At 47.5% G+C, this 12,749-nt stretch overlaps 1 protein-coding gene across 6 annotated transcripts in view; it reads left to right on the top strand.

Annotated features, from left to right (window-relative positions):
• The window catches only part of LOC133372903 (SURP and G-patch domain-containing protein 2-like), a 38,562-nt gene extending 25,825 nt beyond the window's left edge, over positions 1-12,737 (top strand). Inside the window, exons 7-12 of one of the 6 annotated variants that reach the window (XM_061602067.1) lie at positions 499-610; positions 1,373-1,788; positions 2,780-2,844; positions 3,795-3,937; positions 9,658-9,778; positions 12,471-12,737. In XM_061602067.1, the coding sequence (XP_061458051.1) occupies positions 499-610; positions 1,373-1,788; positions 2,780-2,844; positions 3,795-3,937; positions 9,658-9,757 (836 nt within the window). In that variant the 3' untranslated portion in view covers positions 9,758-9,778; positions 12,471-12,737. Of the gene's footprint in view, positions 1-498; positions 611-1,372; positions 1,789-2,779; positions 2,845-3,794; positions 3,938-9,657; positions 9,779-9,888; positions 9,937-10,686 lie in introns of those variants that run through there. The other 5 variants (XM_061602066.1, XM_061602063.1, XM_061602068.1 and 2 more) reach the window with 5 other exon arrangements.
• Positions 12,738-12,749: the final 12 nt, after the last annotated feature.

Here is a 12,749-nt window from a genome sequence, read left to right as displayed (position 1 = left end):
TTCAAAAGGGCCTTGGCTCAGGGGTACAGCTTTGCACGCAGAAGGTCCTAGGTTCAATCCCCAGCATCTCCAGGTAGGGTCAGGAGGGACCTGCCTAAAACCTGGAGAGCTGCTGCCAACCAGTGTAAACAATACTGAGCTAAATGGAACAAGCGTCTGACTTGCCAAAAGGCAACTTCATCTTTAAATCAGCTCTTAAACATGATGACTGGAATCTTTTTTTTAATAGAAGAAAGGGCTATAGCTCAGTGGTTGAGGACATACTTTATGCTCAAATGTCTCGTGTGTCTCCAGGTAGGCTTGGAAACACGCCTGTCTGAAACACCTGAGAGGACCTTCTGCTGGTCCTTGTGGATAATACTGGGCTAGATGGACCAGTGGTCTGACTCCGTATATAAAGCAACTTCCTCTGTTCCTGTAATTTATGGTTGTAGCTCACCAACGTGTGCCCCCTGTTTAAAACTGAGTAATTTGATACCATTTTTCCTGTCTTTTCAGTGGATCCCAAAACGATGGTAACAGCTGAGAGACTGGCCAAGTTCGTCGCTGAGGTTGGCCCAGAAATTGAGCAATTTAGTATTGACAACAGTGCGGATAACCCTGACCTGTGGTGAGAGTCCTCCCTCTTCAGTCTTCTTCCCCCCCCAATAGTAAAATAATGGGCTGTGTGGAACTAGTCTGCTGTGCAGAAGGTAAAATTCATAGAATCATAGAATCGTAGAGTTGGAAGGGGTCTACAAGGCCATCAAGTCCAACCCCCTGCTCAATGCAGGAATCCAAATCAAAGCATTCCCGACAGATGGCTGTCCAGCTGCCTCTTGAATGCCTCCCGTGTCAGAGAGCCCACTACCATTCACACTTGTTCCATCCCCTTTTGCCTCTGGCCGCACCCACTACTGTCATGTGGCCCCTGGACGTTTGCCCAGAAGGGAATTTGGCCCTCATGCTGAAAAAGGTTCCCAGTGCTGTATAGATTGAATGTGGGGCTGTCTGCTTGCAGAAAGCTTGTGCTGAGCCATGGACCCCTCCCCTCGGAAACTGCGTAGTCCCTACGCTGTTCCATCAGCAATGTTTTCGTCAGCTTGAACATTTGATGGATTTCATAGAATTGTAGAATTGTAGAGTTGGAAGGGGCCTATAAGGCCATCAAGTCCAACCCCATGTTGTGAAACGCATGGAACCAGGAACAAAGTGTTGGTTTACCCCTGAAGAACCCTTGTTCTGCCATTTAGATCTGGAGAGGGGGGCAGTGAGTTTCAGATGTGGCAAGACGAGCGAGCCCCATTTTATGTTACCTTGAGCTCCTTCTGGAAAGGCGAGATACAGATGTCATAACGAAGCAATATAGAAATGAAATTCTTCTCCCTCTCAGGTTTTTACATGATCGAGAAAGCTCGGCATTCAAGTTTTATCGGTTGAAAGTGTACGAGCTCTGCCCCTCCATCAGCTTCAGCGATGTGCAAGAATCCACTGGCAAGAGGCCTGAGCCGATGGAGGGTGGCTGGGAGAACTTGGAGGAGGAGGAGGAAGAGGAAGAAGAGGCCCTCCAATCTGGAGCAGAGGAGGAGGAGAAGGAGGGGGGAGCAACAGTGTCGGAAGAGGGGCCTGCCCGAGCGGAGGCCTCTAGTGCATCTGAGGAAGGGCAGCCAGGCTCTGCACCCACAGGGATGTCTGCACAGGTGCTCCCCCAGGGCACCCCCTTCGGGCGCAAGAGGATCAGTAGCAAATCCTTGAAAGTGGGCCTGATCCCAGCGTCAAAGAGGGTCTGCCTCATCAACGAACCCAAAGGTGCGCTGGGCGGCTGTCTGGGCCGCAGGCTGCGCAGCCTGCTGGGAGGTCATTTCAAAAGCGGTTTCCATGTTGCATGTATTTATTTATTTATTATGCTAAAAGAGTTGCACTGGTTACCAGTTGCTTGCCGGGCCCAATTCAAGGTGTTGGTTTTGACCTTTAAATCCCTATACGGTTTCGGCCCAGTCTATCTAAAGGAGCGCCTCCAGCATCATCAGTGATGCTGCCCAACAAGGTCAGCCTCAAAAGGCCTTCTCTCCATCCCATCAGTCAAAACAGGCAAACTGGTGAGGACTAGAGAGAGGGCTTTTTCAATTGTGGCCCCCACCCTGTGGAACTCCCTCCCAAATGATCTCCGCCGTGCCCCCTCCTTAATGAGTTTCCACCGGGCTGTGAACACCTGGCTCTGCAGGCAGGCTTTTGGGGTGGGTTAGATTTGATCTTCATTGTTTTTAGATTTTTAATGCCTACGTATTGTATGCCTACGTTGTACGTCGCCCAGAGTGGCTGGACAGCCAGCCAGCCAGATGGGCGACTAATAAAATGAATAAATAATAAATATTTATTGCATTTGTATACCGCCCCATAGCCGAAGCTCTCTGGGCGGTTTACAACGGTTAAAAACATTAAACACAAATAGACAAAGTTAAAAACGCATTTTTAAAAAGCAATTTAAGCATGCATCTTGAGTACCAGTTTTTTCCTGTGTCCTTGACTGCCGATTAATCCCTCTTGCCTGCCTGGATGGGAGGACAGAGGGGTGTGTGTATAGGACTTAGTACTGTATGAAGGTAAAATTTCCAATTGCTGATCCCTGGAAGGTTGCCCAGAAAAGAAGGTTGCCCTCGGTCTGAAAAAAGTCCCCCCGCCCCGAACTAGAAGGATCCGCTCTTTAAGCTGGGGAGGTAATTCTTACTAAATGTTGTTTGTGTTTGGATTGACTTTGGACCTCTTGGAGCTCTTTTTTGTTTCTTTTTTTACATTGCAGTTCATGACCCTATCAGGATCTCGTACGACCGACCTGGTGGCCGTCAATCATTTGCAAATAAGAAGGTGAGGGGGGCAAGCGGCTTGTTTCTTGCAACATGTAATTACAGTACAGATATTATTAAGAGATTTTAGGCCACTTTGAAAACTAGTTAAAACTGCTGTAAAAGATAAAATACACACTGCGTTGCATCAAGGAAGTCGTACTCGGAGTAGAACTGTTGAAATCAGTGGACGAGACTAACTCTTTTTAAGTCCATTGATTTTCATTTTTATTGCAAATATAATGAAAAAGAAAAAAAGTCAGCTCACATTAACAATAAGAATAACCCATCCATCCTAATTTAAACGTATTAATATAAGCAGTCCAAACGGATATCCAAAAGAGGTGGGCATTTATCAGGTACTAGCATCCTTGTGCCTGGCTTTGCTGAGGAATTCTAAGGAACCTTAAAAAAAATGCAGTTATGAAAGCTTCAGTACGCCATCTTGATTCCAAATGGTGTCCAATGGTTTGCAAACATAAACAAAAGCCTGCTTCTCAATCTCTGGAATCATCATGTAAAATTTAGTTGTGCTATATTAAGAGGTGTCCATTAGCAAAGAGAATAGGCAACCCGCTTTTCAAAATGTGTACTAGATAAAGTTCATATGAAAAAAGGCAGTGAGTTCTTTAAACCTTTGAGAAGTGAATGGTGGGTGTTGATCCTTCCAACCTTGAAGTATCAACTCTCTTTGCAACTGTTAGGGCTCGCGGGATCCATTTTTGCGGTCCATCCGTTAGTCCTCACGTCACAAGAATATAATTTAATTTTAAAAGTCCGTGAGCATTGGCATCTATCAAGGCTTTTCCAAAACAAAGTTACCAAAATAAGACATCGCAGGACATGGCGACATCGTTCGCCTCAAAGAGGTAGAATCAGTATTACATAGAATGTGTATGATCCTGCCGTTGTCTTCTGCTGTGTGTTTAATGCAATGAGTGGTGGTTGTTGTTCTTTTAATCTGGTTGTCAGTGGCAGAAGTCAAAGAATTTGGAGTTTTCACACAAGAAGCTGAGCCAAAGAAACGTTGGCTTCCAGATGCTCCAGAAAATGGGCTGGAGAGAAGGGCGTGGGCTTGGCGTACGCAGCCAGGGCATCAAGGACCCTGTCAAAGTGTAAGTAGCGATAGAGGAATTGTGCTGGTTTTTTAAAAAAAAGCCTCTAGAATTTCCCAGCAGCTCCTTGCAGCTATTTCCTATTGTGAGCAACAAGGCCGTGTTTTGTATAGAGAGTAGGGAGCATCTGCAGCCTTGGAGGTAGAGTTCTCTGAGCAGACCTCCACGGTTCCTCAACATCTGCACCACATCCTGTTGACGGCGCAGACCCCTTGACCCTGTGCGACCCCTTCAGCTTGAAGGATGCCTTGGACTACAGATCCCATCAGCCCTAGCCAGCTTGGCCCATGAGAAATAGCCTGGCAGCAACTCTAATGCAGATTGTTGCATGTTTGTTAAATGTATATCTCGCCCTTCCTCCCATTAGGAGCCCAGTGCAGCAAGTTGTTGACCTCATAGCAGGGGTAGCCAACCTGGTGCCCGCTCCCATTATCCCCGGCTTGACTTGCTGGCACTGATGGTAGTCCCAATGGCAACTGGAGGTCATCAGATGTTGGCCGTCCCAGCCTTACAGTGGGGGAACCTCACACCTGGGAGCCAAATAAGCTCTCCAGACTTCTCTGTCTGACTGTCGGGCCTCTCTCCAGGCCACACACCCCAGGACAAACCCCTCATTTGCCTTCCTTCACACCCTCCTTTGAGGGTTTCTGCATAGCTGGAATATATTCTTCAACTCTGATAACACCTCTTGCCGGAGTGGGGTATGCAAGCGTATATAGCAACTAGCCTACTGTACAGAGGTAAGATGACATTAATTGCTGCACGCACTTTTGCCTCCGGCTCTCCCCTCCCCAGCCCTATTGGCCACGTAGCACCCTGAAGGTTACCCAGAAGGGAATGTGGCCCTTGGACGGAAAAAGCTTCCCTGACCCTGCCTTCTAGGGGGGAGCTTAGCTGGAATCTCCCAGCTTGTCACAGCATGTAGGGCTCGCAGGAGGCCCTGTTGCTACTATCCTCGCCTTCGGAACAGATGCTCTTATTGGTTCTTCTCATGGGATACGCTGAACAGATGGCCTCTGAGTGGGGAGGATGAGTCCTTAAGGCAGTCCAAAGGTCCAGAAGCCAAGAGATCCGATCAGGCAGGGCAGGGTCCAAGGCACGGGTCACAGGGGAGCTGGAGCAACGTCTGCGGCAAGGCTTGACGTTGACTCTAGCAAGGAGTCTCCCTTTTCCTTCCAGTCTTTTATGCTCGGTGCTCAAGGCCAGGCGCTTACAATCAGCCTGTGTTCCTGCGAGCTCTCCTGCTCCTTAATCGAGCTGATTGCCTTCATTGCTGCAACACCTGTTGGCGTCTCCTCTCTGCTGGGGAAGGGGCAGCTTCCTGGTCGCTTTGCAACTCTGACAGGCGGGCTCCCTCGGGCTTGCCCCTGGTCTGACGAAGGATCCTGAGCTGTCTCCCTGCTTGTCCCCTCTCCTGGGTCTACGGTCTCCCTCTTCCTCCTCGGATGAGTCCTCCGAAGGGGGCATGACATAGTTTCCTTCGGATGTGGTTGGATGGCCAGTGGTCTGGGATGATGGGAGTCCAGCAACGTCTCACGGACTGCAGATTACAGAGACCTGCCTTAATAACAGGAGGTGGCCTCCGTGTACCAAAGTCCCAGAGCAGCAGGACGCGCAAGTCTGCTGCTCGCCTCGGTAAGGAAATCTTAGCACCGGAAGGGGTGGTCATTGTGTCACTGGGGCCTGTTGGAAGTGTAGAACGCCTCTCAGAAACCAGAGTGATCTGAAATTGTGGTCCAAGGAGAGCCCCCACCCGGCTTTTGTGAACGCAAGGAGAGAGTCGTGTTTTTTTCCTCTGGCCTTTTTTGCAGAGGTACGTATGGAGAACATTTTGGGAGGGGCGTTTAGCATATGAAATGTACATCATAGCCAAGTGGTCCGTTTTCTCTTGGATGGCCGTGTGACATGTCACATGATCAATACAGGAAGTGTTGCCAGCAGGGAAGCTTTTGAGAGAGGGGGCCTACTCTGCAGTGTGCAAGGGGGTGGTTTTTTTTTATTATTTCCTTTGCTGAAAATGGAGCATTTGGCCACTTTGGACATTCAAAGTTGTGATCGCAACCTGTATCCCGTTTACTTTCAAACACAGCTTTGACAGAGCTCCTCTCGTGGACAAAGGAATTCTGCTGTGTGGTAGAGCACCTCTCCCTGGTGTCTCCAGCAGGAAAGAGTCCCTGCCTGAAATCCCAGACGGCTGCTGCTAGTCAGTGTCAACAATACAGAGCTAGGTGGACCCAATGTTTGGTAGAAGGCAAATTCCTTGCCGTGGGGACCCTGTAGCCTTCTAGCTGCCCCTGGCCTCCAGCTCCCATCATCCCCGTCTTCTGGGGAAGGGCTGCAGCTCAGTGGTGAGACGGTGCTTTGCATGCAGAAGGTGCCAGGTGCAATCCCTGGTGGCATCTCCAGATAAGGCTGGGAGCATCTCCTGCCTGAAAGCCTGGAGAGCTGCTGCAAGTCAGTGTGGACAGTATTGAGCTAGATGGGCCAACGTCTGACTCCGTGTAAGGCAGCTTCCTGTTTTTGTTTGTGCGGCCAGGAAAAAAAAGGGTTAATTGCAATTGGTTCAGCCCAGCACCAGGATCCCTTGCAAGGCACAGCAAACCAGCACGGAAACGATTCTCAGGGCGTGCAGCGGTTGAAAACCATGCCAGGATAGCCGGCCCGATATCGTACGGGAGCTTCACAATGTCTTTGTCTTTCTCCTGTCTAAATGCCCCCCTAGATGCTGCCAGCCTCTTTACAACAGGAGCAAGGACCCTCAGGCCCATGGGCCGAATATGGCCCTCTGGGCCTCGCTGGGTGACTTTCAGGACTCTCCCTGGCCTGCACCTCTCATCAGCCTTCTCAAGCACTTGAAGTGTTGGTTGCCTGAACCGAGAGAGGCGTGCGCATTTGTGAATGCGTGGAAACCTTCCTGACTCGAATGTAACCTACTGGCCAAAGGCTAATAGCTGCATCTGTTGGTCTACCCACTGTTTGCCTCTGGCCACGACCACCGCCGACATGCCGCCCCTGGAAGGTTGCCCTTGGACTGAAAACAGCTTCGCTTCTCCTGGGGCAGACAGTTCCGAGGTAGACCAGATGGTCTGACTTGGTACCGAAGCTGCTTAGTATGTGCACAGCAGTTTCGTTGGCACGCTTCTTTTGAGTCTCGTAGGCATCATCAGGCAAATGACATCAGCGGAGGCGGCTGTTGGAGGGCCTGATGTAAAAAGGCTTTGTGGTTGCCTTTCTCGGCTTGGGCTAGCGGAAGGGGAATGTGCCTGGCTGCCCTGGAGGCGGTAACAAGATTTTGCTGCCCAAAGAGTTTCTGTCCCATTGGCCAGATTGTCATCAGTGTCTCCAAGAACTTTGCTCTTTTTAGGAGGTATTTTGATTTTTTGTTCTGGGTTTTTTTGGCCATATGCCCAGCTTGACAAGGGCTGTGGCTTGAAAGTCGTCGCTCAGTGTTAAAAGCACCCGCTTTGCAGGTTTGCTCCCCCGCATCTCCAGGTAAGGGTAGGAGAGACTTCCTGTCTGGAATCCTGGCGAGGTGCTGCCAATCAGTGTAGACATTACTGAGCTTGATGAGCTAGTGGTCTGATTTGGCACACGGTAGCTTCCTATGCTCTTTATTCAGAACCTTGAGGACTAGAATCTTTAGCAGAAGGGCTGTAGCTCACTGGTGGGGCACATGCTTTGCATGCAGAAGGTCCCAGATTTAATCCCTGGCATCTCCAGGTAGGAGAGCTGCTGCCAGCCCGTGTAGACCATTCTGGGGTAGAGGGATCATCAAACTGACTCAGTATGAGGTAGCTTCCTCTGTTTAAGACTGCTGGGCTTATCATCTCCAGGGTCCGTGACTAGCAGTCTTTGTGTCATGATTAGGTTTTCATCTTAATTCCATTTTGGGATCCCCCTTGCTCGGCAATTCCACCTGATAGCTGCATTTTAAGAGAGGTGCCGTTAATTCCATTCTCACTTGGTTTTGTTTTCATTTATTTTAAGCACGTCTTCTCTTTCTCTGAAATCTGATTAACTTCACTTGCTTGGAAACTTAACGCGATATGCGGAGGTAGCTTTTAATCTATGGCAACCCGTCTTGTGACTGGCAGGTCCTGTTAAGCACTAAGAAGGGGGAAAATGGTGAATAAAATTATGCATGGTGTGGAGAAGGTGGGTAGAGTTCTTGCCCCTAATTCTCGAACACAACGGGGTCGTCATCCAGCGAAGCTGACTTTTGCAAGATTTAGGATAGACAAAAGGAAGGACTTCGTCACACAGTGCATGGTTAAACCAGCATTTGCTCGCTCCAGATGTAGAGATGGCTATCAACTTTGGATGGCTTTGAAAAGGGATCAGACATTCATTGCGGAGGATAAGGGCATTAGCTCTTAGCTAAGTACTGGATCCTCTGTCAGAGGCTCTGTGTCTCACGATTCCCAGCAACTGGTATTCAAAGTGGGGAGAGCTGATGCTGTTTCACTCGGGTCCCGCTCATGAGCTTCCCGTCGGGGCGTCCGGTTGGCCACTGAGAACAAGATGCTCGATAGATGGGCCCCCTTTGGCCTGATCCAGCCGCAGGGCTCTTTTTTACGTTACTGTTTTTGGGAAGCAAGAAGATCTACAGGAAACCGAGAGTAGAGCACCTTGGAGTTGGAACGGGATGTGTCATTTGTTGGCTCTCTCCAGTATGCTGCTTGTATTTCTGGGAGAAGGCCATGAAGCTTGTGCCAACTTCCTGTCTTGTGACCCCATATGGAATGAAGTGGGGAGAGCGTGGCTCCTCGTGGCACCTTCCCGCTCCTTCAAAAGGACAAGCTTTCTTGGATTTGTTCGCTGTGGACAGCATTGCATGGAGCCTCGCAAAACCAAAGGCCACCACACAGCTACGAAGGCTCAGCTTGGGGCCGGCTGCCAGCTTCCAGCCAACCCCACCTCTTACGATTCTCCTGAGGATAAAATTGACCTCTGAGCTTGTCAGAAGAAGGACAAGATAAGAAATTGTTAGTTTCTTGTGTGAAAGTCTGATACGCCGTTGATCCTGGGAATCGTCCAGCTTGCGTGCTGTGGAGAAAGGGGATAGGGAAACGTTTTTCTCCCTGTCTCGTAACACTAGGATTTGTGGGCATCCGATGAAGCAGAATGTTGGAAGATTCAAGACAGGCAAAGGGAAGGTCTTCCCACAGCACAGTTAAACTACAGAATTCGCTCCTGCAAAATGTAATTATAGCCACCATCCCGGATGGTTTAAAAAGAGGAGTAGTCAAATACATGCAGGGTAAGGCACTGTTCTGCCTCCACCACTGGAGGCCAAGGGCCTCTGAATACTCTTTACCAGAAGGGGAGCATGTTTCTGTTGCGCTCAGGGCCTGCTCAGGGGCTTCCCTTGTGGGCATCTGGTTGATCCCTGTGAGAATAGGAGTCTGGACTAGATGCCCCCCCTTTGTCCCGATATCCATCAGGACTGTTCTGATGTTCTTACATTTTTCGACAGGCTAATAATGCAGTAGCATATTTTTGGGGAGGGGGGTTTGGATGGCTTATTCCCTGGCACTGTCCAAAATTGGCAACTGTGCCTTTTGGGTTTGCACAAGTGGAAGGGGGGGGAAACCAACTGCACAGTTCGTTGCCTCTTTGGAAACACAACCGCTGACGCCCTGCTTGTTGGTCCCGTGCCTTGTCAAGGAAGCCACCGGTGAGATGTGTGTGCTAACTCTCCGCTTTTGCCTCCTTTTTAGGGGCTCTACCTCAGGAGGGGAGGGCTTGGGTGCGGCAGGGGACGAGAACAAAGAGGACACCTTTGCTACTTTCCGTCAGAGGATGATCCAGATGTACTAACTGAAAAGAGCCAGTAAATAGGTAGGTTATATGCAACAAGTCAGTTTTGTTTTTCTTTTGAATTAATTGCAAGATTAAAATAATTCTGGTTTTTCTGTCTTTTTAAAGCTTACCTTCTTTTTTTTGCCCAGTGAGACATTTGCTGTGCCCACACCAAGATTATCTTGACTTCCTAAAAATGCTATTTTTTGTGTTTTGGAATTTTTGTGTGTGTTTCAATTTAGAAAGTCCAGAATGACCTTTGAACCAAAGAAATAATAATTATTGTGCTGGAGAGGGCTTACTGCTCTTTGGTAAGCCGTCTCCTGAGAAAGTAGTTATGGAGTAATCCCTAACATCCTAAGTGAAGAGTTTGCCGTTCTTTGGATGCAGAAACAGTGAACCTGCTTTTCATCAAAGACCGACTTTCCTCTCTTGACAAGAATTTATGACATATCTGTTCTGGACAGGACAAGAAAATTGACCATCCCCAGTGTGCATGTGTGATAGTCCTACCTGTCTTCCTCAAGATGCAGAAGATTCACCTTTATATACTTTGATAAATTTTCTTTGTAATTGCTTTGGGACTAGACAGCAAGTTCAGTTATTGAATAACTGCCACTCAGTTTATTGAACCATCGGATTGTTTATTGATAAATAAAATTTAAACAGTATGTAGGAACCAATACTTTAATGTGTAGGGCGAATATGAATCTCGCCTTTGTTTTCTGGGGCCTTTATTATTAATGCCTCGGGAGGCTTTCCTCCCACCACCAGGTGGGCAGTAGTTCATTTGATCTGTATTTCCATCATCTTAACAGCCTTGATTACCGTTTACCCCTGCAAAGAAACCTCAGCATTTTTTGCAAGAAGGCCTCTTTGTGGTTTTTGGGGGGAGGCAAGGTTGTCTGGAATTCAGGATTCACGCACATCTGTTTTGTATGCCACAGGGCCTGGTTAAAGAATCTGATGATTTGTTGGAGGTGGCGAGTGGCCCTCTTGAAGACTCCTCCCCCACACACCTAGTCCTTGCTTCACTAAATACAGTCGCTGCCGTAATGACGGCAAAGACTCACATTGACGAAGAGGACACCCTTTAGAATGTTAAGTCACACAAAAGGAAACCCCACTTGCAAAGCGACTGGCTGGCATCCCAATTTGAATGTAACACTCTTTGAATGTTTTTTTAAAAAGTACTTTCTCACCATGCCACTTTCCTTGGGAGTTCTGAAATAACAGAATTTGCCACTGGATCTCTCCACTGGATCTTTCCTCCTGGCTTTCCTGTAAAATACTGCTTCAGTTTGTTGACAGGACAAAAGCATGTACTATTTGTTATTCCCAACGCTCTTGCAGTTCTGAACATTCTTTCCCCACAGCCACCCATTTGTGTAGATCTTGTGATGTGCAGGATTATTTCCACCACCATCCTCCTTCAAAAAGTTGGCTTCATGTGCAATGGGAGACCCTTTCCTACTTTGGTTCAGTGAGTTCCTGATTGCTCACTTGGAATGAGCTTTTCTGTGCCAGGAAACGCCAAATTACAGAGCCCGGCGTTGACGCTAGCTTGAGTTTCATGCTGTCAAGCACATGTGGTGCATTGTGTGTCTTACCCGCATTTTCAGAGAAATTCAAGCGTCGTTCGTGTGAACTGGTTGGCTCCATCGTTGTTTGAGCTGAGATGTTTGCTGCCGCAAGTGAGATAATTGAAGAATCGTAGGAGATCCCCTATCCTTCGCTCTGCTGGATCCAGTTCTGTCAAGTGGAAGCTGCCTTGAAAGTCTGGCCAGCCTCTCTCGTTAAGCCTTCCTGTGTTTGTAACTACTTTATTTCTAGGAGTGTTTAATTTCTCTTTCCTGTGCATAGTTAGGTGTTGCATTTAAAAAGAGAAATATATCTATATATTGGAGCTCTGTCCGACTTGGCCTTTTTGCCAAATGACCTGGTCTAACCTTCTCTGAGTCTGAATGCCGTTTTCTCTTGCCCTTAAATGGGTTGGAATGGTCTGGAGAGTACCTTTTTAAAAAAGTATTATTTAATGTGAAGCTTCTACTGTGCTCAACCACACTTTTGTGTGTTTTTAAATTTTAGTCTCAGTCTTTCATGTAGCTAGGAACTTTTTTTCTCTTGACTTCAGAAACTTGCAGAGAGTGAGATGGCTGCTTAACGAAATGTATTCTCTCACGTTTTGGGGGGAGGGACAGGTTCTCTTTCCCAACTGGTTTTATGCCCTTCGTGGCTTGAACCTAATTCTTGGGTGTCAATTTAAGAATGTTCATATTCAGATTAGTGAAATAAAATGGCTGTGGGTTTTTTTTAAACCCAGTTTTGGTGGGGTGGCCCTGATATTTTAAGCTCGCTTCAGAGCTGCATAACGAACTCCTTAAAAAGATGGAACGCTACTTCTGGGGTGAGACCAAAGAGGAAACCTTTTAATCCTCCTGCCCTCCATGATAACTGTGATTACAGCCAATCTTCCTTTATGCTAAGATTTGGTTTGGGACATCATTTAATGGAGCAACACTGGTGTCTTTAAATTCCCTTTGTTGCTTTCCGCTGCAAAACTTTTTGGGTTATTTGAAAACCAAGATTCTCTCCATTTGTGTGTGTCTCTAATGACCTGCTTTTAGCAGGTCAACTTCGGCCAGGGAACATCAGAATGCATTTGCAAAAAAAATTAAACAATAATTTCCACTTGGTAGCCTTGTCGGTTCACTGGTTTTTCTTATTCTAGTTTTCCAGGCTCTCTCACGAAGACCACAAGCACCCACGAACGCTTTCTGATCCCGTCACTAGGGCATGAGTGTTTTTTCTCCTCCCCCCCCCCACTCTTGGTTTTGGAATTATTATTTTTTTAGTGATTCTTGCTCAGAATACTTTTTCTCCCACCCTTTCCTGTGGTATCATAACAGTATTGACCAATAATAGAGAGAAGTTTGTTAGCTGATACAACATTTCTTTTAAAAAAGTTTAATGGCATGTAATCCTTTTTTAACAAAAGCCTCCAATAAAT

The sequence above is a fragment of the Rhineura floridana genome, chromosome 18, assembly GCF_030035675.1.
Source record: "Rhineura floridana isolate rRhiFlo1 chromosome 18, rRhiFlo1.hap2, whole genome shotgun sequence".
Taxonomy (NCBI): Eukaryota; Metazoa; Chordata; class Lepidosauria; order Squamata; family Rhineuridae; genus Rhineura; species Rhineura floridana.
The sequence above is the reverse complement of the archived record's forward strand: the minus strand, read 5'-3'. Positions and strand labels throughout refer to the sequence as shown.